Source organism: Oncorhynchus nerka, linkage group LG8, assembly GCF_034236695.1.
Source record: "Oncorhynchus nerka isolate Pitt River linkage group LG8, Oner_Uvic_2.0, whole genome shotgun sequence".
In the NCBI taxonomy this organism is placed as follows: Eukaryota; Metazoa; Chordata; class Actinopteri; order Salmoniformes; family Salmonidae; genus Oncorhynchus; species Oncorhynchus nerka.
The window spans coordinates 283,320-311,112 of NC_088403.1; the positions used below are offsets into that span (position 1 = coordinate 283,320).

General features: G+C 47.3%; 1 protein-coding gene across 1 annotated transcript in view; it reads left to right on the forward strand.

Moving 5' to 3' along the window:
• Window positions 1-227: 227 nt before the first annotated feature.
• The window catches only part of LOC115119546 (dual specificity protein phosphatase 16-like), a 59,294-nt gene continuing 31,728 nt past the window's right edge, over window positions 228-27,793 (forward strand). The window contains 1 exon segment of the mRNA XM_065021220.1: window positions 228-1,292. Within this exon segment, the coding sequence (XP_064877292.1) occupies window positions 774-1,292 (519 nt within the window). The 5' untranslated portion in view covers window positions 228-773.

Genomic DNA, 27,793 nt, shown 5'->3' on the forward strand with positions numbered 1-27,793 from the left:
CCCCTCCCTCTCCTCTCTCCTCTCCTCCCCTCTCCTCTCCTCTCCTCCTCTCCTCTCCTCTCCTCTCCCTCTCCTCTCCCTCCCCTCCCCTCCCCTCCCCCTCTCCCCTCCCCTCTCCCTCCCTCCCCTCCCCCCCTCTCCCTCCCCTCCCCTCCCCTCCCCTCCCTCCCTCCCCCTCCCCTCCCCTCTCTCCTCTCCTCTCCTCTCCTCTCTCCTCTCCTCTCCTCTCCAGGCTGATCAACTCTTCAATATAAATGGAGGAGTGAGGTTCATGATGATGTAATCGTCAGCCAGACCACGAGAAAAGCTCTCTTTTGTTCCGCTCCTGCAATGGTGTGAAAGAGACCGCCCTTCCCCCTCCCCATACACACACACACACACACATACACACATGAATACACACACACATACACACATACAGACATGAACACACATACACACAAACAGAGGCACAAGAAAGATAGTGGGGGTTTAGGTTTTTAGTCCTTCAGGGCCAGAGAGAGGCTTCTCTCGCTCTGTCTATCTGTCTCTCTCTCGCTCTGTCTCTCTGTCTCCGTCTCTGTCTCTATCTCTCTGTCGCTCTCGCTCTCGCTCTCTCTCTCTCTCGCCTGGGCTGTGCTGCTAAGCTCCATCAGGATGACATCATACTCAGCCTACACAATGGGTCTGTTCATCTCCTGAGGGCTGCGTCGCGCAACTGGACCGCTAGCCACCCACCCGCCTAAGGGGAAGAGGAGGAGGGGCTGTGAGAAAGGGATAAAGAAGGGGTCGTCATGTCGGAACGTCCCGTGGGAGTGGGAGCCTGCACTGGAGCTGAGACTGGGGGGTTTGGGATTGGACCTGGGGTGGGGAATGGACCCCAAGCTGGTACTGGAGGGACTGGGATTGGACCTGGGGTGGGGAATGGACCCCGAGCTGGTACTGGAGGGACTGGGATTGGACCTGGGGTGGGGAATGGACCCCGAGCTGGTACTGGAGGGACTGGGATTGGACCTGGGGTGGGGAATGGACCCCGAGCTGGGACTGGAGTCAAAGGTTCAGGGCCTGTATCAGGCCCGGCATCCGGGACCAGGCAGGGCTCGGTGCGTCCCATCGGGGCTGAGGGGCTGGTCGCCCTGCTGGAGGGGGGTCTGGACAGCGTGTTGTTGATTGACAGCCGGCCCTTCGTAGAATATAACTCCTCCCACATCCTGGAGGCGGTCAATGTGAACTGTTCAAAACTGATGAAGAGACGGCTGCAACAGGACAAGGTCCAGATCAACGAACTGCTGCAACACTCCGCTAAGAAGAAGGTGAGTTCCTGTATCAGGGAGTTTCTCTTTACCTAACTCTAACCCAGATCACTGATCTGCCAGGAGTCTAGGAGAGACAGGGAGTTTCTCTTTACCTAACTCTAACCCAGATCACTGATCTGCCAGGAGTCTAGGAGAGACAGTCTTTAACTAACTCTAACCCAGATCACTGATCTGCCAGGAGTCTAGGAGAGACAGGGAGTTTCTCTTTACCTAACTCTAACCCAGATCACTGATCTGCCAGGAGTCTAGGAGAGACAGTCTTTAACTAACTCTAACCCAGATCACTGATCTGCCAGGAGTCTAGGAGAGACAGGGAGTTTCTCTTTACCTAACTCTAACCCAGATCACTGATCTGCCAGGAGTCTAGGAGAGACAGTCTTTAACTAACTCTAACCCAGATCACTGATCTGCCAGGAGTCTAGGAGAGACAGGGAGTTTCTCTTTACCTAACTCTAACCCAGATCACTAATCTGCCAGGAGTCTAGGAGAGACAGTCTTTAACTAACTCTAACCCAGATCACTAATCTGCCAGGAGTCTAGGAGAGACAGTCTTTACCTAACTCTAACCCAGATCACTAATCTGCCAGGAGTCTAGGAGAGACAGTCTTTACCTAACTCTAACCCAGATCACTAATCTGCCAGGAGTCTAGGAGAGACAGTCTTTACCTAACTCTAACCCAGATCACTGATCTGCCAGGAGTCTAGGAGAGACAGGGAGTTTCTCTTTACCTAACTCTAACCCAGATCACTGATCTGCCAGGAGTCTAGGAGAGACAGGGAGTTTCTCTTTACCTAACTCTAACCCAGGTCACTGATCTGCCAGGAGTCTAGGAGAGACAGGGAGTTTCTCTTTACCTAACTCTAACCCAGATCACTGATCTGCCAGGAGTCTAGGAGAGACAGTCTTTACCTAACTCTAACCCAGATCACTGATCTGCCAGGAGTCTAGGAGAGACAGTCTTTACCTAACTCTAACCCAGATCACTGATCTGCTAGGAGTCTAGGAGAGACAGGGAGTTTCTCTTTACCTAACTCTAACCCAGATCACTGATCTGCCAGGAGTCTAGGTGAGACAGTCTTTAACTAACTCTAACCCAGATCACTAATCTGCCAGGAGTCTAGGAGAGACAGTCTTTACCTAACTCTAACCCAGATCACTAATCTGCCAGGAGTCTAGGAGAGACAGTCTTTACCTAACTCTAACCCAGATCACTAATCTGCCAGGAGTCTAGGAGAGACAGTCTTTACCTAACTCTAACCCAGATCACTGATCTGCCAGGAGTCTAGGAGAGACAGGGAGTTTCTCTTTACCTAACTCTAACCCAGATCACTGATCTGCCAGGAGTCTAGGAGAGACAGGGAGTTTCTCTTTACCTAACTCTAACCCAGATCACTGATCTGCCAGGAGTCTAGGAGAGACAGTCTTTACCTAACTCTAACCCAGATCACTGATCTGCCAGGAGTCTAGGAGAGACAGTCTTTACTTTAACCCAGATCACTGATCTGCCAGAGTCTAGGAGAGACAGTCTTTGCCCTAACTCCAGATCACTGATCTGCTAGGAGTCTAGGAGAGACAGGGAGTTTCTCTTTACCTAACTCTAACCCAGATCACTGATCTGCCAGGAGTCTAGGAGAGACAGGGAGTTTCTCTTTACCTAACTCTAACCCAGATCACTGATCTGCCAGGAGTCTAGGAGAGACAGGGAGTTTCTCTTTACCTAACTCTAACCCAGATCACTGATCTGCCAGGAGTCTAGGAGAGACAGGGAGTTTCTCTTTACCTAACTCTAACCCAGATCACTGATCTGCCAGGAGTCTAGGAGAGGCGGGAGTTTCTCTTTACCTAACTCTAACCCAGATCACTGATCTGCCAGGAGTCTAGGAGAGACAGGGAGTTTCTCTTTACCTAACTCTAACCCAGATCACTGATCTGCCAGGAGTCTAGGAGAGACAGGGAGTTTCTCTCTAACTAACTCTAACCCAGATCACTGATCTGCCAGGAGTCTAGGAGAGACAGGGAGTTTCTCTCTAACTAACTCAAACCCAGATCACTGATCTGCCAGGAGTCTAGGAGAGACAGGGAGTTTCTCTTTAACTAACTCTAACCCAGATCACTGATCTGCCAGGAGTCTAGGAGAGACAGGGAGTTTCTCTTTAACTAACTCTAACCCAGATCACTGATCTGCCAGGAGTCTAGGAGAGACGGGGAGTTTCTCTCTAACTAACTCTAACCCAGATCACTGATCTGCCAGGAGTCTAGGAGAGACAGGGAGTTTCTCTTTAACTAACTCTAACCCAGATCACTGATCTGCCAGGAGTCTAGGAGAGACAGGGAGTTTCTCTTTACCTAACTCTAACCCAGATCACTGATCTGCCAGGAGTCTAGGAGAGACAGGGAGTTTCTCTTTACCTAACTCTAACCCAGATCACTTATCTGCCAGGAGTCTAGGAGAGACAGTCTTTACCTAACTCTAACCCAGATCACTGATCTGCCAGGAGTCTAGGAGAGACAGGGAGTTTATCTTTACCTAACTGTAACCCAGATCACTGATCTGCCAGGAGTCTAGGAGAGACAGGGAGTTTCTCTTTACCTAACTCTAACCCAGATCACTGATCTGCCAGGAGTCTAGGAGAGACAGTCTTTACCTAACTCTAACCCAGATCACTGATCTGCCAGGAGTCTAGGAGAGACAGGGAGTTTCTCTTTACCTAACTCTAACCCAGATCACTGATCTGCCAGGAGTCTAGGAGAGACAGGGAGTTTCTCTTTAACTAACTCTAACCCAGATCACTGATCTGCCAGGAGTCTAGGAGAGACAGGGAGTTTCTCTTTACCTAACTCAAACCCAGATCACTGATCTGCCAGGAGTCTAGGAGAGACAGGGAGTTTCACACGCAGAGCCAGGAGGAGATCTGACACACTCTCACTGACATTCAGACTGACAGAATCCAGGAATCAGTTGTCTGAATCAGAGGGCATTATTATATTTTACAAAGATATTTACTGAGTGATGTTGTAGAATCCAGTCACTCCCCTCTCGTGGTTTGGCGACAGTTTGGAATAACAAGTTTTAAGGACGCCTGTCTGCTTGTTTTACGACTGAGGCAACATTTTCCTATGATTGTAAGCTGTAGTTAACTCTGTGCAATGAGGTAGAGAAATAACAACTTCTAGAAAGAGGTAGGGAAAGTAGAGCTTCTTAACGTGGTAGAGAAGGTAGAGCTTCTTAACGTGGTAGGGAAAGTAGAGCTTCTTAACGTGGTAGAGAAAGTAGAGCTTCTTAACGTGGTAGGGAAAGTAGAGCTTCTTAACGTGGTAGGGAAAGTAGAGCTTCTTAACGTGGTAGGGAAAGTAGAGCTTCTTAACGTGGTAGGGAAAGTAGAGCTTCTTAACGTGGTAGAGAAGGTAGAGCTTCTTAACGCGGTAGGGAAAGTAGAGCTTCTTAACGTGGTAGGGAAAGTAGAGCTTCTTAACGCGGTAGGGAAAGTAGAGCTTCTTAACGCGGTAGGGAAAGTAGAGCTTCTTAACGCGGTAGGGAAAGTAGAGCTTCTTAACGCGGTAGGGAAAGTAGAGCTTCTTAACGTGGTAGAGAAGGTAGAGCATCTTAACGTGGTAGGGAAAGTAGAGCTTCTTAACGTGGTAGAGAAGGTAGAGCTTCTTAACGCGGTAGGGAAAGTAGAGCTTCTTAACGTGGTAGAGAAGGTAGAGCATCTTAACGCGGTAGGGAAAGTAGAGCTTCTTAATGCGGTAGGGAAAGTAGAGCTTCTTAACGTGGTAGAGAAGGTAGAGCTTCTTAACGTGGTAGGGAAAGTAGAGCTTCTTAGCACGTGGTCAAAGTAGAGCATCTTAACGTGGTAGGGAAAGTAGAGCTTCTTAACGCGGTAGGGAAAGTAGAGCATCTTAACGTGGTAGGGAAAGTAGAGCTTCTTAACGCGGTAGAGAAAGTAGAGCTTCTTAACGTGGTAGGGAAGGTAGAGCTTCTTAACGTGGTAGAGAAAGTAGAGCTTCTTAACGTGGTAGGGAAGGTAGAGCTTCTTAACGTGGTAGGGAAAGTAGAGCTTCTTAACGTGGTAGGGAAGGTAGAGCTCTTAACGTGGTAGGGAAGGTAGAGCTTCATTAACGTGGTAGGGAAGGTAGAGCTTCAACGTGGTAGGGAAGGTAGAGCTTCTTAACAATAGGGAAGGTAGAGCTTCTTAACGTGGTAGGGAAGGTAGAGCTTCTTAACGTGGTAGGGAAAGTAGAGCTTCTTAACGTGGTAGGGAAGGTAGAGCTTCTTAACGTGGTAGGAAAGTAGAGCTTCTTAACGTGGTAGGGAAGGTAGAGCTTCTTAACGTGGTAGAAAGTAGAGCTTCTTAACGTGGTAGGGAAGGTAGAGCTTCTTAACGTGGTAGGGAAAGTAGAGCTTCTTAACGTGGTAGGGAAGGTAGAGCTTCTTAACGTGGTAGAGAAGGTAGAGCTTCCTTGGAGTGTGTTGAATTCTGAGCTGCTGCCAAGCCACAGAGGTCCTTAGTGGAAATAGTCTGAGGGTCAGGGACTGAGAGAGACAGGTACTTACACACTTCCATTTCCATCTGCTCAAACAGGGCTCTTTAGGTCTGTGTTCTGCCTCCAGTTAGCAACATGACAGACAGACAATATACTCAACAATCATGTCATTAAGGCTGAAGTTGTGAGGGGTCTTCACTGTGTCGGTGCAGCTCTCAGACTTCAGACCAAAGTCAAAGAGCCTTGTCTCTCACCAGATACAGATGAAACTGTTTCAGTATCTGGATGGCTCATCTTCCTCTTCCTCCTCTTCCTCCTCTTCCTCTTCCTCTCCCTCCTCCTCCCCTCCTCCTCTTCCTCCTCCTCCACCTCCCCTCTCTCCTCCTCCTCATCTTCTTCCTCCTCCACCTGCTCCTCCTCCCCTCCTCCTCTTCCTCCTCCACCTGCCCCTCCTCCTCATCTTCCTCCTCCTCTTCTTCCTTCTCTTCTTCCTCCTCCACCTGCTCCTCCTCCTCTTCCTCATCCTCCTCATCATCATCTCTCCTTTATCGTTGTCAAGACACATCTTGAGGCTGAAACACACTACAGGATTTGAACCATTGGAGATACTATCCCATTGAGCGATTCAGTCCAGCCAAATCCTAGTGAACTAGTAATCGGTGTAGTACACACACCTGGTGGCACCTCCGGGCGGTACGATTGGACAATTGGGTGAGAATCGGGCTATATTTGCTGTGCAGGTTTGCGCATGTTCAGTAAGGAAATCATCATGGCAACCGAGGAAGGTTCCGCGTTCCTTATATGGGCATTGTTATGCTCCGAAGAATACATTTACTTTGACATGTTAGTCATTTAGCAGACGCTCTCACCCAGAGAGACTTACATTCATCATCAGATAGCTAGGTGGGACAACCACATATCACAGTCATAGTCAGTACATTCATCTCCAGATAGCTAGGTGGACCAGTCATAGTCAGTACATTATCTGTCAGATAGAGCTAGTAAGGTGGACCAGTATACTCTTTGAAGAGGTTTCAGATGTACAGAAGATTCATCATCAGGGAGCCAGGTGGGACCAGGACAGACATATCACAGTCATAGGATCAGGTACATTCATCTCCAGATAGGAGACCGTGGACCAGTCATTCAGTACATGATCATCTCCAGAGGAGCTAGTAGGAGAGAGAGACCATCTGGGTAGGGGCTGAGTTAGGAGAGAAGAGGTGGACCAGAGTAGTCAGTACCATCTGGGTAGGGGCATGGTTAGAGATGATAGGATAGAAGAGGAGAGAGTAGGGACAGAGAGACCACTGGGTAGGGCTATGGTTAGAGATCATAGGATAGGAGTAGAGAGTAGTAGGAGAGAGAGACCATCTGGGTAGGGCTGGTGGTTAGAGACATTCAGTGGTTAGAGGAGAGACCATCTGGGTAGGTGGGCTGAGTGGTTAGAGATGATAGGATAGGTGGACCAGTCCTAGGAGAGTACCATCTGGGTAGGGGCTGTCAGTGGTTAGAGATAGCTAGGATGGACCAGTCATAGTCAGTACATTCATCTCAGTGGTTAGCTGATAGGATAGAAGACCAGAGAGTAGTGGGAGTACATTCATCTGAGTGGTTAGATATGATAGGATGGACCAGTCCTAGTCAGTACATCTGGGTCTTGGTTAGATATGATAGGATGGAGGAGAGAGTAGTGGGAGAGAGTACACCATCTGGGTCTTCAGATGAGGATAGAAGAGGAGAGAGTAGTAGGACCATCTGGGTAGGGGCTGAGTGGTTAGACATTCATCATCAGATAGCTAGAGGGACCAGTCAGTAGGAGAGTACATTCATCTGGATAGCTAGGTGGACCAGTCATTAGTACATTCATCTCCAGATAGCTAGGGAGGACCAGTCAGGAGAGAGGACATTCATCTGGGTAGGGGCTGAGGTTAGACCAGTCATAGTAGAGTACATCTCAGAGGCTGAGTGGTTAGAGATGAGCTAGGATGGACCAGGAGAGAGTCATATCTGGGTAGGGGCTGAGTGGTTAGAGATGATTCATCTCCATCTGATAGCTTAGAGATGATAGGACCAGAAGAGGAGAGAGTAGTAGGAGAGAGATCTGGGTAGGGGCATCTTAGAGATGATAGGAAAGGTAGTAGGAGAGACCATCTGGGTAGGGGCTGAGTGGTTAGAGATGATAGGATAGAAGAGGAGAGAGTTCCATCTGGGTAGGGGCTGAGTGGTTAGATATGATAGGATAGAAGAGGAGAGAGTAGTAGAGAGAGAGAGACCATCTGGGTAGGGGCTGAGTGGTTAGAGATGATAGGATAGAAGAGGAGAGAGTAGTAGGAGAGAGAGACCATCTGTACATGGTTATCTCCAGATAGAAGAGGAGAGAGTAGGAGAGACCATCTGGGTCTGAGTGGTTAGTACATTCATAGAAGAGAGAGAGTAGCTAGGAGAGAGAGAGACCATCTGGGTATAGTGGTTAGAGAGATAGGATAGGAGAGAGTCAGAGGACCATCTGGGTAGGGCTGGTGGTTAGAGATGATAGGAGAGGAGAGAGTAGTAGGAGAGAGACCATCTGGGTAGGGGCTGAGTGGTTAGAGATGATAGGATAGGAGAGGAGTCATAGTAGGAGAGAGAGACCATCTCATGGTTAGAGATGATAGGAAAGGAGGAGAGAGTCCTAGTCAGAGACATCTGGGTAGGGGCATCTTAGAGATGATAGGATAGGTGGGAGAGAGAGACCATCTGGGTATATGGTTACAGATCATAGGATAGGAGATTCATCTGGGTAGATGGTTAGAGATGATGGGATAGGAGAGGAGAGATAGTAGGAGAGACCATCTGGGTAGGGGCTGAGTGGTTAGAGATGATAGGATGGAGGAGAGAGTAGTAGGAGAGAGAGAGACATCTGGGTAGGGGCTGAGTGGTTAGAGATGATAGGATAGAAGAGGAGAGAGTAGTAGGAGAGAGAGACCATCTGGGTAGGGGCTGATCTTAGAGATGATAGGATAGAAGAGGAGAGAGTCAGGGAGAGTACATCTGGGTATCTGGTTAGATAGATAGGATGGAGGAGAGAGAGAGACCATCTGGGTCTGAGTGGTTAGAGATGATAGGATAGATAGTCCATCTGGGTAGGGGCAGATTAGCTGATAGGATAGAAGAGGAGTCAGTAGAGAGAGACATCTGGGTAGGGGCTGAGTGGTTAGAGATGATAGGATAGAAGGAGAGTCAGTAGGAGAGAGAGAGACCATCTGGGTAGGGGCTGAGTGGTTAGAGATGATAGGATAGGAGAGGAAGTAGTAGAGAGACCATCTGGGTAGGGGCTGAGTGGTTAGAGATGATAGGATAGGGAGGGAGAGTTAGGAGAGAGAGACCATCTGGGTAGGGGCTGAGTGGTTAGAGATGATAGGATAGGAGAGAAGATAGTAGGAGAGAGAGAGACCATCTGGGTAGGGGCTGAGTGGTTAGAGATGATGGATAGGATCCAGAGAGGAGAGAGTAGTAGGAGAGAGAGAGAGCATCTGGGTGGGGCTGAGTGGTTAGAGATGATAGGATAGAAGAGGAGAAGGTAGGAGAATGAGGTCTGAGTGGTTAGAGATTAGGATAGAGACAGGAAGGAGAGAGGATTTAGCTGAGGGTTAGAGATGATAGGATAGAAGAGGAGAGAGTAGTAGGAGAGAGAGAGACCATCTGGGTAGGGGCTGAGTGGTTAGAGATGATAGGATAGAAGAGGAGAGAGTGGGAGAGAGGAGAGAGAGAGAGACCATCTGGGTAGGGGCTGAGTGGTTAGAGATGATAGGATAGAAGAGAGTAGTAGGAGAGAGAGAGACCATCTGGGTAGGGGCTGAGTGGTTAGAGATGATAGGATAGAAGAGGAGGAGAGAGAGAGATCCATCTGGGTAGGGGCTGAGTGGTTAGAGATGATAGGATAGAAGAGGAGAGAGTAGTAGGAGAGAGAGACCATCTGGGTAGGGGCTGAGTGGTTAGAGATGATAGGATAGAAGAGGAGAGAGTAGTGGGAGAGAGAGACCATCTGGGTAGGGGCTGAGTGGTTAGAGATGATAGGATAGAAGAGGAGAGAGTAGTAGGAGAGAGAGACCATCTGGGTAGGGGCTGAGTGGTTAGAGATGATAGGATAGAAGAGGAGAGAGTAGTAGGAGAGAGAGAGACCATCTGGGTAGGGGCTGAGTGGTTAGAGATGATAGGATAGAAGAGGAGAGAGTAGTAGGAGAGAGAGACCATCTGGGTAGGGGCTGAGTGGTTAGAGATGATAGGATAGAAGAGGAGAGAGTAGTAGGAGAGAGAGAGACCATCTGGGTAGGGGCTGAGTGGTTAGAGATGATAGGATAGATGAGGAGAGAGTAGTAGGAGAGAGAGAGACCATCTGGGTAGGGGCTGAGTGGTTAGAGATGATAGGATAGAAGAGGAGAGAGTAGTAGGAGAGAGAGACCATCTGGGTAGGGGCTGAGTGGTTAGAGATGATGGATAGAAGAGGAGAGAGTAGTAGGAGAGAGAGACCATCTGGGTAGGGGCTGAGTGGTTAGAGATGATAGGATAGGAGAGGAGAGAGTAGTAGGGAGAGAGAGACCATCTGGGTAGGGGGCTGAGTGGTTAGAGATGATAGGATAGAAGAGGAGAGAGTAGTAGGAGAGAGAGACCATCTGGGTAGGGGCTGAGTGGTTAGAGATGATAGGATAGAAGAGGAGAGAGTAGAGAGAGAGACCATCTGGGTAGGGGCTGAGTGGTTAGAGATGATAGGATAGAAGAGGAGAGAGTAGTGAGGGTTAGAGATGAGAGAAGAGGAGAGAGTAGTAGGAGAGAGATCTGGGTAGGGGCTGAGTGGTTAGAGATGATAGGATAGGAGAGGAGAGAGTAGTAGGAGAGAGAGACCATCTGGGTAGGGGCTGAGTGGTTAGAGATGATAGGATAGAAGAGAGAGAGTAGTAGGAGAGAGAGACCATCTGGGTAGGGGCTGAGTGGTTAGAGATGATAGGATAGAAGAGGAGAGAGTAGTAGGAGAGAGAGAGACCATCTGGTTAGGGGCTGAGTGGTTAGAGATGATAGGATAGAAGAGGAGAGAGTGAGAGAGAGAGACCATCTGGGTAGGGGCTGAGTGGTTAGAGATGATAGGATAGAAGAGGAGAGAGAGAGAGAGAGAGACCATCTGGGTAGGGGCTGAGTGGTTAGAGATGATAGGAGAGGAGAGAGTAGTAGGAGGGAGAGAGAGACCATCTGGGTAGGGGCTGAGTGGTTAGAGATGATAGGATAGAAGAGGAGAGAGTAGGAGAGAGAGACCATCTGGGTAGGGGCTGAGTGGTTAGAGATGATAGGATAGAGAGGACCATCTGGGTAGGGGCTGAGTGGTTAGAGATGATAGGATAGAAGAGGAGAGAGTAGAGAGAGAGAGACCATCTGGGTAGGGGCTGAGTGGTTAGAGATGATAGGAGAGGAGAGAGTAGTAGGAGGGAGAGAGAGACCATCTGGGTAGGGGCTGAGTGGTTAGAGATGATAGGAAAGGAGAGGAGAGAGTAGTAGGAGAGAGAGACCATCTGGGTAGGGGCTGAGTGGTTAGAGATGATAGGATAGGAGAGGAGAGAGTAGTAGGAGAGAGAGAGACCATCTGGGTAGGGGCTGAGTGGTTAGAGATGATAGGATAGGAGAGAGAGAGTAGTAGGAGAGAGAGACCATCTGGGTAGGGGCTGAGTGGTTAGAGATGATAGGATAGAAGAGAGAGAGTAGTAGGAGAGAGAGACCATCTGGGTAGGGGCTGAGTGGTTAGAGATGATAGGATAGAAGAGAGAGAGTAGTGGGAGGAGAGAGAGAGAGACCATCTGGGTAGGGGCTGAGTGGTTAGAGATGATAGGATAGAAGAGGAGAGAGTAGTAGGAGAGAGAGAGACCATCTGGGTAGGGGCTGAGTGGTTAGAGATGATAGATAGAAGAGGAGAGAGAGAGACCATCTGGGTAGGGCTGAGTGGTTAGAGATGATAGGATAGAAGGAGGAGAGAGACCATCTGGGTAGGGGCTGAGTGGTTAGAGATGATAGGATAGGAGAGGAGAGAGTAGTAGGAGAGAGAGACCATCTGGGTAGGGGCTGAGTGGTTAGAGATGATGGATAGGAGAGAGTAGGGGAGGAGAGAGGCTGAGATAGTAGGAGAGAGACCATCTGGGTAGGGGCTGAGTGGTTAGAGATGATAGGGATAGAAGAGGAAAGTGACCATCTGGGTAGAGGCTGAGTGGTTAAGATGATAGGATAGAAGAGGAGAGAGAGACCATCTGGGTAGGGGCTGAGTGGTTAGAGATGATAGGATAGAAGAGGAGAGAGTAGGAGGGAGAGACCATCTGGGTAGGGGCTGAGTGGTTAGAGATGATAGGATAGAAGAGAGAGAGTAGTAGGAGAGAGAGACCATCTGGGTAGGGGCTGAGTGGTTAGAGATGATAGGATAGAAGAGGAGAGAGAGAGACCATCTGGGTAGGGGCTGAGTGGTTAGAGATGATAGGATAGGACAGGAGAGAGTAGAGACCCATCTGGGTAGGGGCTGAGTGGTTAGAGATGATAGGATAGGAGAGGAGAGAGTAGTAGGAGAGAGAGAGACCATCTGGGTAGGGGCTGAGTGGTTAGAGATGATAGGATAGGAGAGGAGAGAGTAGTGAGAGAGAGAGAGAGAGAGACCATCTGGGTAGGGACTGAGTGGTTAGAGATGATAGGATAGAAGAGGAGAGAGTCTGGGTAGAGTGGTTAGAGATGATAGGAAAGGAGAGGAGAGAGTAGTAGGAGAGAGAGAGACCATCTGGGTAGGGGCTGAGTGGTTAGAGATGATAGGATAGGAGAGGAGAGAGTAGTAGGAGAGAGAGACCATCTGGGTAGGGGCTGAGTGGTTAGAGATGATAGGATAGGACAGGAGAGAGTAGTAGGAGGAGAGAGAGAGACCATCTGGGTAGGGGCTGAGTGGTTAGAGATGATAGGATAGAAGAGAAGAGGGAGAGACCATCTGGGTAGTGAGTGGTTAGAGATGATAGGATAGAAGGAGAGAGTAGTAGAGAGAGAGAGACCATCTGGGTAGGGGCTGAGTGGTTAGAGATGATAGGATAGAAGAGGAGAGAGTAGTAGGAGAGAGAGAGACCATCTGGGTAGGGGCTGAGTGGTTAGAGATGATAGGATAGAAGAGGAGAGAGTAGTGGGAGAGAGAGAGAGACCATCTGGGTAGGGGCTGAGTGGTTAGAGATGATAGGATAGAAGAGAGAGAGAGGGTAGGGGCTGAGTGGTTAGAGATGATAGGATAGAAGAGAGAGAGGAGAGAGAGACCATCTGGGTAGGGGCTGAGTGGTTAGAGATGATAGGATAGGAGAGGAGAGAGTAGTAGGAGAGAGAGACCATCTGGGTAGGGGCTGAGTGGTTAGAGATGATAGGATAGGAGAGGAGAGAGTAGTGGGAGAGAGAGACCATCTGGGTAGAGGCTGAGTGGTTAGAGATGATAGGATAGGAGAGGAGAGAGTAGTAGGAGAGAGAGAGACCATCTGGGTAGGGGCTGAGTGGTTAGAGATATAGGATAGAAGAGAAAGTAGTAGGAGAGAGAGACCATCTGGGTAGGGGCTGAGTGGTTAGAGATGATAGGATAGAAGAAGAGGAGAGAGTAGAGGGAGAGACCATCTGGGTAGGGGCTGAGTGGTTAGAGATGATAGGATAGAAGAGGAGAGAGTGGTTAGAGATGATAGGATAGAAGAGGAGAGAGAGGAGAGACCATCTGGGTAGGGGCTGAGTGGTTAGAGATGATAGGATAGGAGAGGAGAGAGTAGTAGGAGAGAGAGAGACCATCTGGGTAGGGGCTGAGTGGTTAGAGATGATAGGATAGGAGAGGAGAGAGTAGTGGGAGAGAGAGAGACCACCATCTGGGTAGGGGCTGAGTGGTTAGAGATGATAGGATAGGAGAGGAGAGAGTAGTGGGAGAGAGAGAGCAAAGATTGCGACGGTGCGTGACTGTGTAGGGTGAGTGGTTGGGGTTGGGAGACAGAAAGGAGAACAAAGTGGTGGTCAGAGACCTGGAGAGGTGTTGCAGTGAGGTTAGTAGGTGAGCAGCCTCTAGTAAAGATGAGGACAAGCGTATTGCCTGCCTTGTGAGTTGGAGGGGACTGGGAAAAAGGGAGACAGAAAGGAGAACAAAGTAGTGATCAGAGACCTGGAGAGGTGTTGCAGTGAGGTTAGTAGGTGAGCAGCCTCTAGTAAAGATGAGGACAAGCGTATTGCCTGCCTTGTGAGTTGGAGGGGACTGGGAAAGAGTGAGGTCAAATGTAGCAAGGAGGGGAAAGCGAGAGTTGGAAAGACATTAATCAGTATTCGGTCATGTTTCCGGTCACCTTGCCCTGATTAAAAGCAGTGGTTTGCGCTTTCAGTTTCACGCGAATGCTGCCATCAATCCACGGTTTCTGGTTTGGGAATGTTTTAATCGTTGCTATGGGAACGACATCTTCAACGCCCGTTCTAATGAACTCGCTCACCGAATCAGCGTATTCGTCAATGTTGTTGTTTGACGCAATACGAAACATATCCCAGTCCACGTGATGGAAGCAGTCTTGGAGCGTGGAATCAGATTGGTCGGACCAGCGTTGAACAGACCTCAGCGCGGGAGCTTCTTGTTTTAGTTTCTGTTTGTAAGCAGGGAGCAACAAAATGGAGTCGTGGTCAGCTTTTCCAAAAGGAGGGCGGGGGCGGGCCTTATATGCATCGCGGAAGTTAGAATAGCATTGATCCAAGGTTTTACCAGCCCTGGTTGCGCAATCGATATGCTGATACAATTTAGGGAGTCTTGTTTTCAGATTGGCCTTGTTAAAATCCCCAGCTACAATGAATGCAGCCTCAGGATGTGTGGATTCCAGTTTGCAAAGAGTCAAATAAAGTTAGTTCAGAGCCATCGATGTGTCTGCTTGGGGGGGGATATATACGGCTGTGATTATAATCGAAGAGAATTCCCTTGGTAGATAATGCGGTCGACATTTGATTGTGAGGAATTCTAAGTCAGGTGAACAGAAGGACTTGAGTTCCTGTATGTTGTTGTGGCCACACCACGTCACGTTAACCATAAAGCATACGCCCCCGCCCCTCTTCTTACCAGAAAGATGTTTGTTTCTGTCTGCGCGATGCGTGGAGAAACCAGCTGGCTGCACCGACTCCGATAGAGTCTCTCAAGTGAGCCATGTTTCAGTGAAGCAAAGAACGTTACAGTCCCTGATGTCCCTCTGGAATGGTACCCTTGCTCGGATTTCATCAACCTTGTTGTCAAGAGACTGGACATTGGCGAGTAGAATGCTAGGGAGTGGTGCGCGATGTGCCCTTGTCCGGAGTCTGACCAGAAGACCGCTACGTTTCCCTCTTTTTCGGAGTCGTTTTCTTGGGTCGCTGCATGCGATCCATTCCGTTGTCCTGGGTGACAGGCAGAACACAGGATCCGCTTCGCGAAATTCATATTCTTGGTCGTACTGATGGTGAGTTGACGCTGCTCTTATATTCAGTAGTTCTTCTCGACTGTATGTAATGAAACCTAAGATGACCTGGGGTACCAATGTAAGAAATAACACGTAAAAAAAAAAAAAAAACTGCATAGTTTCCTAGGAACGCGAAGCGAGGCGGCCATCTCTGTCTGCGCCGGAGGTAAAACCAGCAGGTAGCCTAGTGGTTAGTGTGTTGGACTAGTAACCAGCAGGCAGCCTAGTGGTTAGAGTGTTGGACTAGTAACCAGCAGGTAACCTAGTGGTTAGAGCAGGTAGCCTAGTGGTTAGAGCGTTGGACTAGTAACCAGCAGATAGCCTAGTGGTTAGAGCGTTGGACTAGTAACCAGCAGGTAGCCTAGTGGATAGAGCGTTGGACTAGTAACCAGCAGGTAGCCTAGTGGATAGAGCGTTGGACTAGTAACCAGCAGGTAGCCTAGTGGATAGAGCATTGGACTAGTAACCAGCAGGTAGCCTAGTGGATAGAGCGTTGGACTAGTAACCAGCAGGTAGCCTAGTGGTTAGAGGATTGGACTAGTAACCAGCAGGTAGCCTAGTGGTTAGAGCGTTGGGCCAGTAACCAGCAGGTAGCCTAGTGGTTAGAGTGTTGGGCCAGTAACCAGCAGGTAGCCTAGTGGTTAGAGAGTTGGACTAGTAATCAGCAGGTAGCCTAGTGGTTAGAGCGTTGGACTAGTAACCAGCAGGTAGCCTAGTGGTTAGAGCGTTGGACCAGTAACCAGCAGGTAGCTGAGTGGTTAGAGCGTTGGACTAGTAACCAGCAGGTAGCCTAGTGGTTAGAGCGTTGGACTGGTAACCAGCAGGTAGCCTAGTGGTTAGAGCGTTGGACTAGTAACCAGCAGGTAGCCTAGTGGTTAGAGCGTTGGACTGGTAACCAGCAGGTAGCCTAGTGGTTAGAGCGTTGGACTAGTAGCCAGCAGGTAGCCTAGTGGTTAGAGCGTTGGACTAGTAACCAGCAGGTAGCCTAGTGGTTAGAGCGTTGGACTGGTAACCAGCAGGTAGCCTAGTGGTTAGAGTGTTGGACTAGTAACCAGCAGGTAGCCTAGTGTTAGAGCAGGTAGCCTAGTGGTTAGAGCGTTGGACTAGTAACCAGCAGATAGCCTAGTGGTTAGAGCGTTGGACTAGTAACCAGCAGGTAGCCTAGTGGTTAGAGCAGGTAGCCTAGTGGTTAGAGCGTTGGACTAGTAACCAGCAGGTAGCCTAGTGGTTAGAGTGTTGGAGTAGTAACCAGCAGGTAGCCTAGTGGTTAGAGCGTTGGACTAGTAACCGAAAGGTTGCAATATAGAATCCCCGAGATGAAAGGTACAAATCTGTCGTTCTGCCCCTGAACAAGGCAGTTAACCCACTGTTCCTAGACCAGTTAACCCACTGTTCCTAGACCAGTTAACCCACTGTTCCTAGGTCGTCATAGTAAATAAGTATTTGTTCTTAACTGACTGGCCTAGTTAAATAAAATATTCAACATGTATAAAAGTTATTGGGGGGCCTTAAGTGCCCGTAGAGTTCTCGGGAGCCCATCAACCTGAAATGGGCTATGTGCTTCCAGGTTAGGTTTCCTCCGATTTCTCCATGAGCTGATCGTAGCCTGCAGTTGGGTAATAAATACAAGTAATGTACATCTGGCTTTAGTCCTATCTACAGGAGGACTCAAATCATATCTATTCATAGCAGTGGAAACTGGATATTAACAAGCTATTTAGGTCAGGTGTGTGTGTGTGTGTGTGTGTGTGTGTGTGTGTGTGTGTGTGTGTGTGTGTGTGTGTGTGTGTGTGTGTGTGTGTGTGTTCAAGGGCACCGCAGCGGAACTTTCCACCCTAGAATAGGACCATAGAACTATAAACCACACGATCACTCTGTTTCCAACCGGTTATACAGGACATATCAACATGACATATCACCCTGACTGGTACAGGACATATCAACCTGACTGGTTAAGGACATATCAACCTGACTGGTACAGGACATATCAACATGACATATCAACCTGACTGGTACAGGACATATCAACCTGACTGGTACAGGACATATCAACCTGACTGGTACAGGACATATCAACATGACTGGTACAGGACATATCAACATGACATATCAACCTGACTGGTACAGGACATATCAACCTGACTGGTACAGGACATATCAACATGACATATCAACCTGACTGGTACAGGACATATCAACCTGACTGGTACAGGACATATCACCCTGACTGGTACAGGACATATCAACATGACATATCACCCTGACTGGTACATGACATATCAACCTGACTGGTACAGGACATATCAACCTGACTGGTACAGGACATATCAACCTGACATATCACCATGACTGGTACAGGACATATCACCCTGACTGGTACATGACATATCAACATGACATATCACCCTGACTGGTACATGACATATCAACATGACATATCACCCTGACTGGTACATGACATATCAACCTGACTGGTACAGGACATATCAACATGACATATCACCCTGACTGGTACATGACATATCACCCTGACTGGTACATGACATATCAACCTGACTGGTACAGGACATATCAACATGACATATCACCCTGACTGGTACATGACATATCACCCTGACTGGTACATGACATATCAACCTGACTGGTACAGGACATATCAACCTGACATATCACCATGACTGGTACAGGACATAGCACCCTGACTGGTACATGACATATCAACATGACATATCACCCTGACTGGTACATGACATATCAACATGACATATCACCCTGACTGGTACATGACATATCAACCTGACTGGTACAGGACATATCAACCTGACTGGTACAGGACATATCAACCTGACATATCACCATGACTGGTACAGGACATATCACCCTGACTGGTACATGACATATCAACATGACATATCACCCTGACTGGTACATGACATATCAACATGACATATCACCCTGACTGGTACATGACATATCAACCTGACTGGTACAGGACATATCAACATGACATATCACCCTGACTGGTACATGACATATCACCCTGACTGGTACATGACATATCAACCTGACTGGTACAGGACATATCAACATGACATATCACCCTGACTGGTACATGACATATCACCCTGACTGGTACATGACATATCAACCTGACTGGTACAGGACATATCAACCTGACATATCACCATGACTGGTACAGGACATATCACCCTGACTGGTACATGACATATCAACATGACATATCACCCTGACTGGTACATGACATATCAACATGACATATCACCCTGACTGGTACATGACATATCAACCTGACTGGTACAGGACATATCAACATGACATATCACCATGACTGGTACAGGACATATCACCCTGACTGGTACAGGACATATCAACCTGACTGGTACATGACATATCACCCTGACTGGTACAGGACATATCAACCTGACTGGTACAGGACATATCAACCTGACTGGTACAGGACATATCAACCTGACATATCAACCTGACATCTCAACCTGACTGGTACATGACATATCAACTTGACTGGTACAGTACATATCAACCTGACATATCAACCTGACTGGTACATGACATATCATCCTGACTGGTACAGGACATATCATCCTGACATATCAACCTGACTGGTACATGACATATCACCCTGACTGGTACAGGACATATCAACATGACTGGTACATGACATATCAACCTGACATATCAACCCGACTGGTACCTGACATATCAACCTGACTGGTACATGACATATCAACCTGACTGGTACAGGACATATCAACCTGACTGGTACAGGACATATCACCCAGACTGGTACAGGACATATCACCCAGACTGGTACAGGACATATCAACCTGACTGGTACAGGACATATCACCCAGACTGGTACAGGACATATCAACCTGACTGGTACAGGACATATCACCCTGACTGGTACAGGACATATCAACATGACTGGTACAGGACATATCAACCTGACTGGTACAGGACATATCAACCTGACATATCAACCTGACTGGTACATGACATCTCAACCTGACTGGTACATGACATATCAACTTGACTGGTACAGTACATATCAACCTGACATATCAACCTGACTGGTACATGACATATCAACCTGACATATCAACCTGACTGGTACATGACATATCATCCTGACTGGTACAGGACATATCATCCTGACATATCAACCTGACTGGACATGCCATATCAACCTGACTGGTACATGACATATCACCCTGACTGGTACAGGACATATCAACTGGTACATGACATGACTGGTACTATCAACCTGACTGGTACAGGACATATCACCCAGACTGGTACAGGACATATCACCCAGACTGGTACAGGACATATCAACCTGACTGGTACAGGACATATCACCCAGACTGGTACAGGACATATCAACCTGACTGGTACATGACATATCACCCTGACTGGTACAGGACATATCAACATGACTGGTACAGGACATATCACCCTGACTGGTACAGGACATATCAACCTGACTGGTAGAGGACATATCAACATGACTGGTACAGGACATATCACCCAGACTGGTACAGGACATATCAACCTGACTGGTACAGGACATATCACCCAGACTGGTACAGGACATATCAACCTGACTGGTACAGGACATATCACCCTGACTGGTACAGGACATATCAACATGACTGGTACAGGACATATCACCCTGACTGGTACAGGACATATCAACCTGACTGGTAGAGGACATATCAACATGACTGGTACAGGACATATCACCCTGACTGGTACAGGACATATCAACCTGACTGGTACAGGACATATCACCCTGACTGGTACAGGACATATCAACATGACTGGTACAGGACATATCACCCTGACTGGTACAGGACATATCAACCTGACTGGTACATGACATATCAACATGACTGGTACAGGACATATCAACCTGACTGGTACAGGACATATCAACATGACTGGTACAGGACATATCAACATGACTGGTACAGGACATATCAACATGACTGGTACAGGACATATCAACCTGACTGGTACATGACATATCAACATGACTGGTAGAGGACATATCAACCTGACTGGTACAGGACATATCAACATGACTGGTACAGGACATATCAACCTGACTGGTACATTACATATCAACCTGGCTGGTACCTGACATATCACCCTGACCTGGTACATGACATATCAACCTGGCTGGTACATGACATATCAACCTGGCTGGTACATGACATATCAACCTGGCTGGTACATGACATATCAACCTGACTGGTACAGGACATATCAACCTGACTGGTACAGGACATATCAACCTGACTGGTACATGACATATCAACCTGACTGGTACATGACATCTCAACCTGACTGGTACATGACATATCAACTTGACTGGTACATGGCATATCAACCTGACATATCTACCTGACTGGTACAGGACATATCAACATGACTGGTACAGGACATATCAACCTGACTGGTACATGACATATCAACCTGACATATCAACCTGACTGGTACATGACATATCATCCTGACTGGTACAGGACATATCAACCTGACTGGTACATGACATATCATCCTGACTGGTACATGACATATCACCCTGACTGGTACCTGACATATCACCCTGACTGGTACATGACATATCAACCTGACTGGTACATGACATATCACCCTGACGGGTACATGACATATCAACCTGACTGGTACATGCCATATCAACCTGACTGGTACATGACATATCACCCTGACTGGTACAGGACATATCAACCTGACTGGTACATGACATATCATCCTGACTGGTACATGACATATCACCCTGACTGGTACCTGACATATCACCCTGACTGGTACATGACATATCAACCTGACTGGTACATGACATATCACCCTGACGGGTACATGACATATCAACCTGGCTGGCACATGACATATCAACATGACTGGTACATGACATATCAACCTGACATATCAACATTACTGGTACAGGACATATCACCCTGACTGGTACATGACATATCAACCTGACTGGTACAGGACATATCAACCTGACTGGTACAGGACATATCAACCTGACATATCAACCTGACTGGTACAGGACATATCACCCTGACTGGTACAGGACATATCAACACTGGTACTATCAACCTGACTGGTACAGGACATATCACCCTGACTGGTACATATCAACCTGACTGGTACAGGACATATCAACCTGACTGGTACAGGACATATCAACCATATCACCATGACTGGTACAGGACATATCAACCTGACTGGTACAGGACATATCAACCTGACTGGTACAGGACATATCACACTGGTACAGGACATATCAACCTGACTGGTACAGGACATATCAACCTGACTGGTACAGGACATATCAACCTGACTGGTCACAGGACATAACCTGACTGGTACATGACATATCAACCTGACTGGTACAGGACATATCAACCTGACATGACTGGTACAGGACATATCATCCTGACTGGTACAGGACATATCATCCTGACATATCAACCTGACTGGTACATGACATATCACCCTGACTGGTACAGGACATATCAACATGACTGGTACATGACATATCAACCTGACATATCAACCCGACTGGTACCTGACATATCAACCTGACTGGTACATACATATCAACCTGACTGGTACAGGACATATCAACCTGACTGGTACAGGACATATCACCCAGACTGGTACAGGACATATCACCCAGACTGGTACAGGACATATCAACCTGACTGGTACAGGACATATCACCCAGACTGGTACAGGACATATCAACCTGACTGGTACAGGACATATCACCCTGACTGGTACAGGACATATCAACATGACTGGTACAGGACATATCAACCTGACTGGTACAGGACATATCAACCTGACATATCAACCTGACTGGTACATGACATCTCAACCTGACTGGTACATATCAACCTGACTGGTACAGTACATATCACCTGACATATCAACCTGACTGGTACATGACATATCAACATATCAACCTGACTGGTACTATCATCCTGACACTGGACATATATCAACCTGACTGGTACATGACATATCACCCTGACTGGTACAGGACATATCAACATGACTGGTACATGACATATCAACCTGACTGGTACAGGACATATCACCCAGACTGGTACAGGACATATCACCCAGACTGGTACAGGACATATCAACCTGACTGGTACAGGACATATCACCCAGACTGGTACAGGACATATCAACCTGACTGGTACATGACATATCACCCTGACTGGTACAGGACATATCAACATGACTGGTACAGGACATATCACCCTGACTGGTACAGGACATATCAACCTGACTGGTAGAGGACATATCAACATGACTGGTACAGGACATATCACCCAGACTGGTACAGGACATATCAACCTGACTGGTACAGGACATATCACCCAGACTGGTACAGGACATATCAACCTGACTGGTACAGGACATATCACCCTGACTGGTACAGGACATATCAACATGACTGGTACAGGACATATCACCCTGACTGGTACAGGACATATCAACCTGACTGGTAGAGGACATATCAACATGACTGGTACAGGACATATCACCCTGACTGGTACAGGACATATCAACCTGACTGGTACAGGACATATCACCCTGACTGGTACAGGACATATCAACATGACTGGTACAGGACATATCACCCTGACTGGTACAGGACATATCAACCTGACTGGTACATGACATATCAACATGACTGGTACAGGACATATCAACCTGACTGGTACAGGACATATCAACATGACTGGTACAGGACATATCAACATGACTGGTACAGGACATATCAACATGACTGGTACAGGACATATCAACCTGACTGGTACATGACATATCAACATGACTGGTAGAGGACATATCAACCTGACTGGTACAGGACATATCAACATGACTGGTACAGGACATATCAACCTGACTGGTACATTACATATCAACCTGGCTGGTACCTGACATATCACCCTGACTGGTACATGACATATCAACCTGGCTGGTACATGACATATCAACCTGGCTGGTACATGACATATCAACCTGGCTGGTACATGACATATCAACCTGACTGGTACAGGACATATCAACCTGACTGGTACAGGACATATCAACCTGACTGGTACATGACATATCAACCTGACTGGTACATGACATCTCAACCTGACTGGTACATGACATATCAACTTGACTGGTACATGGCATATCAACCTGACATATCTACCTGACTGGTACAGGACATATCAACATGACTGGTACAGGACATATCAACCTGACTGGTACATGACATATCAACCTGACATATCAACCTGACTGGTACATGACATATCATCCTGACTGGTACAGGACATATCAACCTGACTGGTACATGACATATCATCCTGACTGGTACATGACATATCACCCTGACTGGTACCTGACATATCACCCTGACTGGTACATGACATATAAACCTGACTGGTACATGACATATCACCCTGACGGGTACATGACATATCAACCTGACTGGTACATGCCATATCAACCTGACTGGTACATGACATATCACCCTGACTGGTACAGGACATATCAACCTGACTGGTACATGACATATCATCCTGACTGGTACATGACATATCACCCTGACTGGTACCTGACATATCACCCTGACTGGTACATGACATATCAACCTGACTGGTACATGACATATCACCCTGGTACAGGACATATCAACCTGGCTGGCACATGACATATCAACATGACTGGTACATGACATATCAACCTGACATATCAACATTACTGGTACAGGACATATCACCCTGACTGGTACATGACATATCAACCTGACTGGTACAGGACATATCAACCTGACTGGTACAGGACATATCAACCTGACATATCAACCTGACTGGTACAGGACATATCACCCTGACTGGTACAGGACATATCAACCTGACTGGTACAGGACATATCAACCTGACTGGTACAGGACATATCACCCTGACTGGTACAGGACATATCAACCTGACTGGTACAGGACATATCAACCTGACTGGTACAGGACATATCAACATGACTGGTACATGACATATCAACCTGGCTGGTACAGGACATATCAACCTGACATATCAACCTGACTGGTACAGGACATATCAACCTGACTGGTACAGGACATATCACCCTGACTGGTACAGGACATATCACCCTGACTGGTACAGGACATATCACCCTGACATATCAACATGACTGGTACAGGACATATCACCCTGACTGGTACAGGACATATCACCCTGACTGGTACATGACATATCAACCTGACTGGTACAGGACATATCAACCTGACATATCAACCTGACTGGTACAGGACATATCAACCTGACATATCAACCTGACATATCAACCTGACTGGTACAGGACATATCAACCTGACTGGTACAGGACATATCAACCTGACTGGTACAGGACATATCAACATGACTGGTACATGACATATCAACCTGACTGGTACAGGACATATCACCCTGACATATCAACATGACTGGTAAAGGACATATCAACCTGACTGGTACAGGACATATCACCCTGACTGGTACAGGACATATCACCCTGACTGGTACAGGACATATCACCCTGACATATCAACATGACTGGTACAGGACATATCAACATGACTGGTACAGGACATATCACCCTGACTGGTACAGGACATATCACCCTGACTGGTACAGGACATATCACCCAGACTGGTACAGGACATATCACCCTGACTGGTACAGGACATATCAACATGACTGGTACAGGACATATCACCCTGACTGGTACAGGACATATCACCCTGACTGGTACAGGACATATCAACCTGACTGGTACAGGACATATCAACATGACATATCAACATGACTGGTCCAGGACATATCAACATGACATATCAACCTGACTGGTACATGACATATCAACCTGACTGGTACAGGACATATCAACCTGACTGGTACATGACATATCAACCTGACTGGTACAGGACATATCAACCTGACTGGTACAGGACATATCAACCTGACTGGTACATGACATATCACCCTGACTGGTACAGGACATATCAACCTGACTGGTACAGGACATATCAACCTGACATATCAACCTGACTGGTACATGACATCTCAACCTGACTGGTACATGACATATCAACTTGACTGGTACAGTACATATCAACCTGACATATCAACCTGACTGGTACATGACATATCATCATGACTGGTACAGGACATATCATCCTGACATATCAACCTGACTGGACATGCCATATCAACCTGACTGGTACATGACATATCACCCTGACTGGTACAGGACATATCAACATGACTGGTACATGACATATCAACCTGACTGGTACAGGACATATCACCCAGACTGGTACAGGACATATCACCCAGACTGGTACAGGACATATCAACCTGACTGGTACAGGACATATCACCCAGACTGGTACAGGACATATCAACCTGACTGGTACAGGACATATCACCCTGACTGGTACAGGACATATCAACATGACTGGTACAGGACATATCACCCTGACTGGTACAGGACATATCAACCTGACTGGTAGAGGACATATCAACATGACTGGTACAGGACATATCACCCAGACTGGTACAGGACATATCAACCTGACTGGTACAGGACATATCACCCAGACTGGTACAGGACATATCAACCTGACTGGTACAGGACATATCACCCTGACTGGTACAGGACATATCAACATGACTGGTACAGGACATATCACCCTGACTGGTACAGGACATATCAACCTGACTGGTAGAGGACATATCAACATGACTGGTACAGGACATATCACCCTGACTGGTACAGGACATATCAACCTGACTGGTACAGGACATATCACCCTGACTGGTACAGGACATATCAACATGACTGGTACAGGACATATCACCCTGACTGGTACAGGACATATCAACCTGACTGGTACATGACATATCAACATGACTGGTACAGGACATATCAACCTGACTGGTACAGGACATATCAACATGACTGGTACAGGACATATCAACATGACTGGTACAGGACATATCAACATGACTGGTACAGGACATATCAACCTGACTGGTACATGACATATCAACATGACTGGTAGAGGACATATCAACCTGACTGGTACAGGACATATCAACATGACTGGTACAGGACATATCAACCTGACTGGTACATTACATATCAACCTGGCTGGTACCTGACATATCACCCTGACCTGGTACATGACATATCAACCTGGCTGGTACATGACATATCAACCTGGCTGGTACATGACATATCAACCTGGCTGGTACATGACATATCAACCTGACTGGTACAGGACATATCAACCTGACTGGTACAGGACATATCAACCTGACTGGTACATGACATATCAACCTGACTGGTACATGACATCTCAACCTGACTGGTACATGACATATCAACTTGACTGGTACATGGCATATCAACCTGACATATCTACCTGACTGGTACAGGACATATCACCCTGACTGGTACAGGACATATCAACATGACTGGTACAGGACATATCAACCTGACTGGTACATGACATATCAACCTGACATATCAACCTGACTGGTACATGACATATCATCCTGACTGGTACAGGACATATCATCCTGACATATCAACCTGACTGGTACATGCCATATCAACCTGACTGGTACATGACATATCACCCTGACTGGTACAGGACATATCAACCTGACTGGTACATGACATATCATCCTGACTGGTACATGACATATCACCCTGACTGGTACCTGCCATATCACCCTGACTGGTACATGACGTATCAACCTGACTGGTACATGACATATCACCCTGACGGGTACATGACATATCAACATGACTGGCACATGACATATCAACATGACTGGTACATGACATATCAACCTGACATATCAACATTACTGGTACAGGACATATCACCCTGACTGGTACATGACATATCAACCTGACTGGTACAGGACATATCAACCTGACTGGTACAGGACATATCAACCTGACATATCAACTAGACTGGTACAGGACATATCACCCTGACTGGTACAGGACATATCAACCTGACTGGTACAGGACATATCAACCTGACTGGTACAGGACATATCACCCTGACTGGTACAGGACATATCAACCTGACTGGTACAGGACATATCAACCTGACTGGTACAGGACATATCAACATGACTGGTACATGACATATCAACCTGGCTGGTACAGGACATATCAACCTGACATATCAACCTGACTGGTACAGGACATATCAACCTGACTGGTACAGGACATATCACCCTGACTGGTACAGGACATATCACCCTGACTGGTACAGGACATATCACCCTGACATATCAACATGACTGGTACAGGACATATCACCCTGACTGGTACAGGACATATCACCCTGACTGGTACATGACATATCA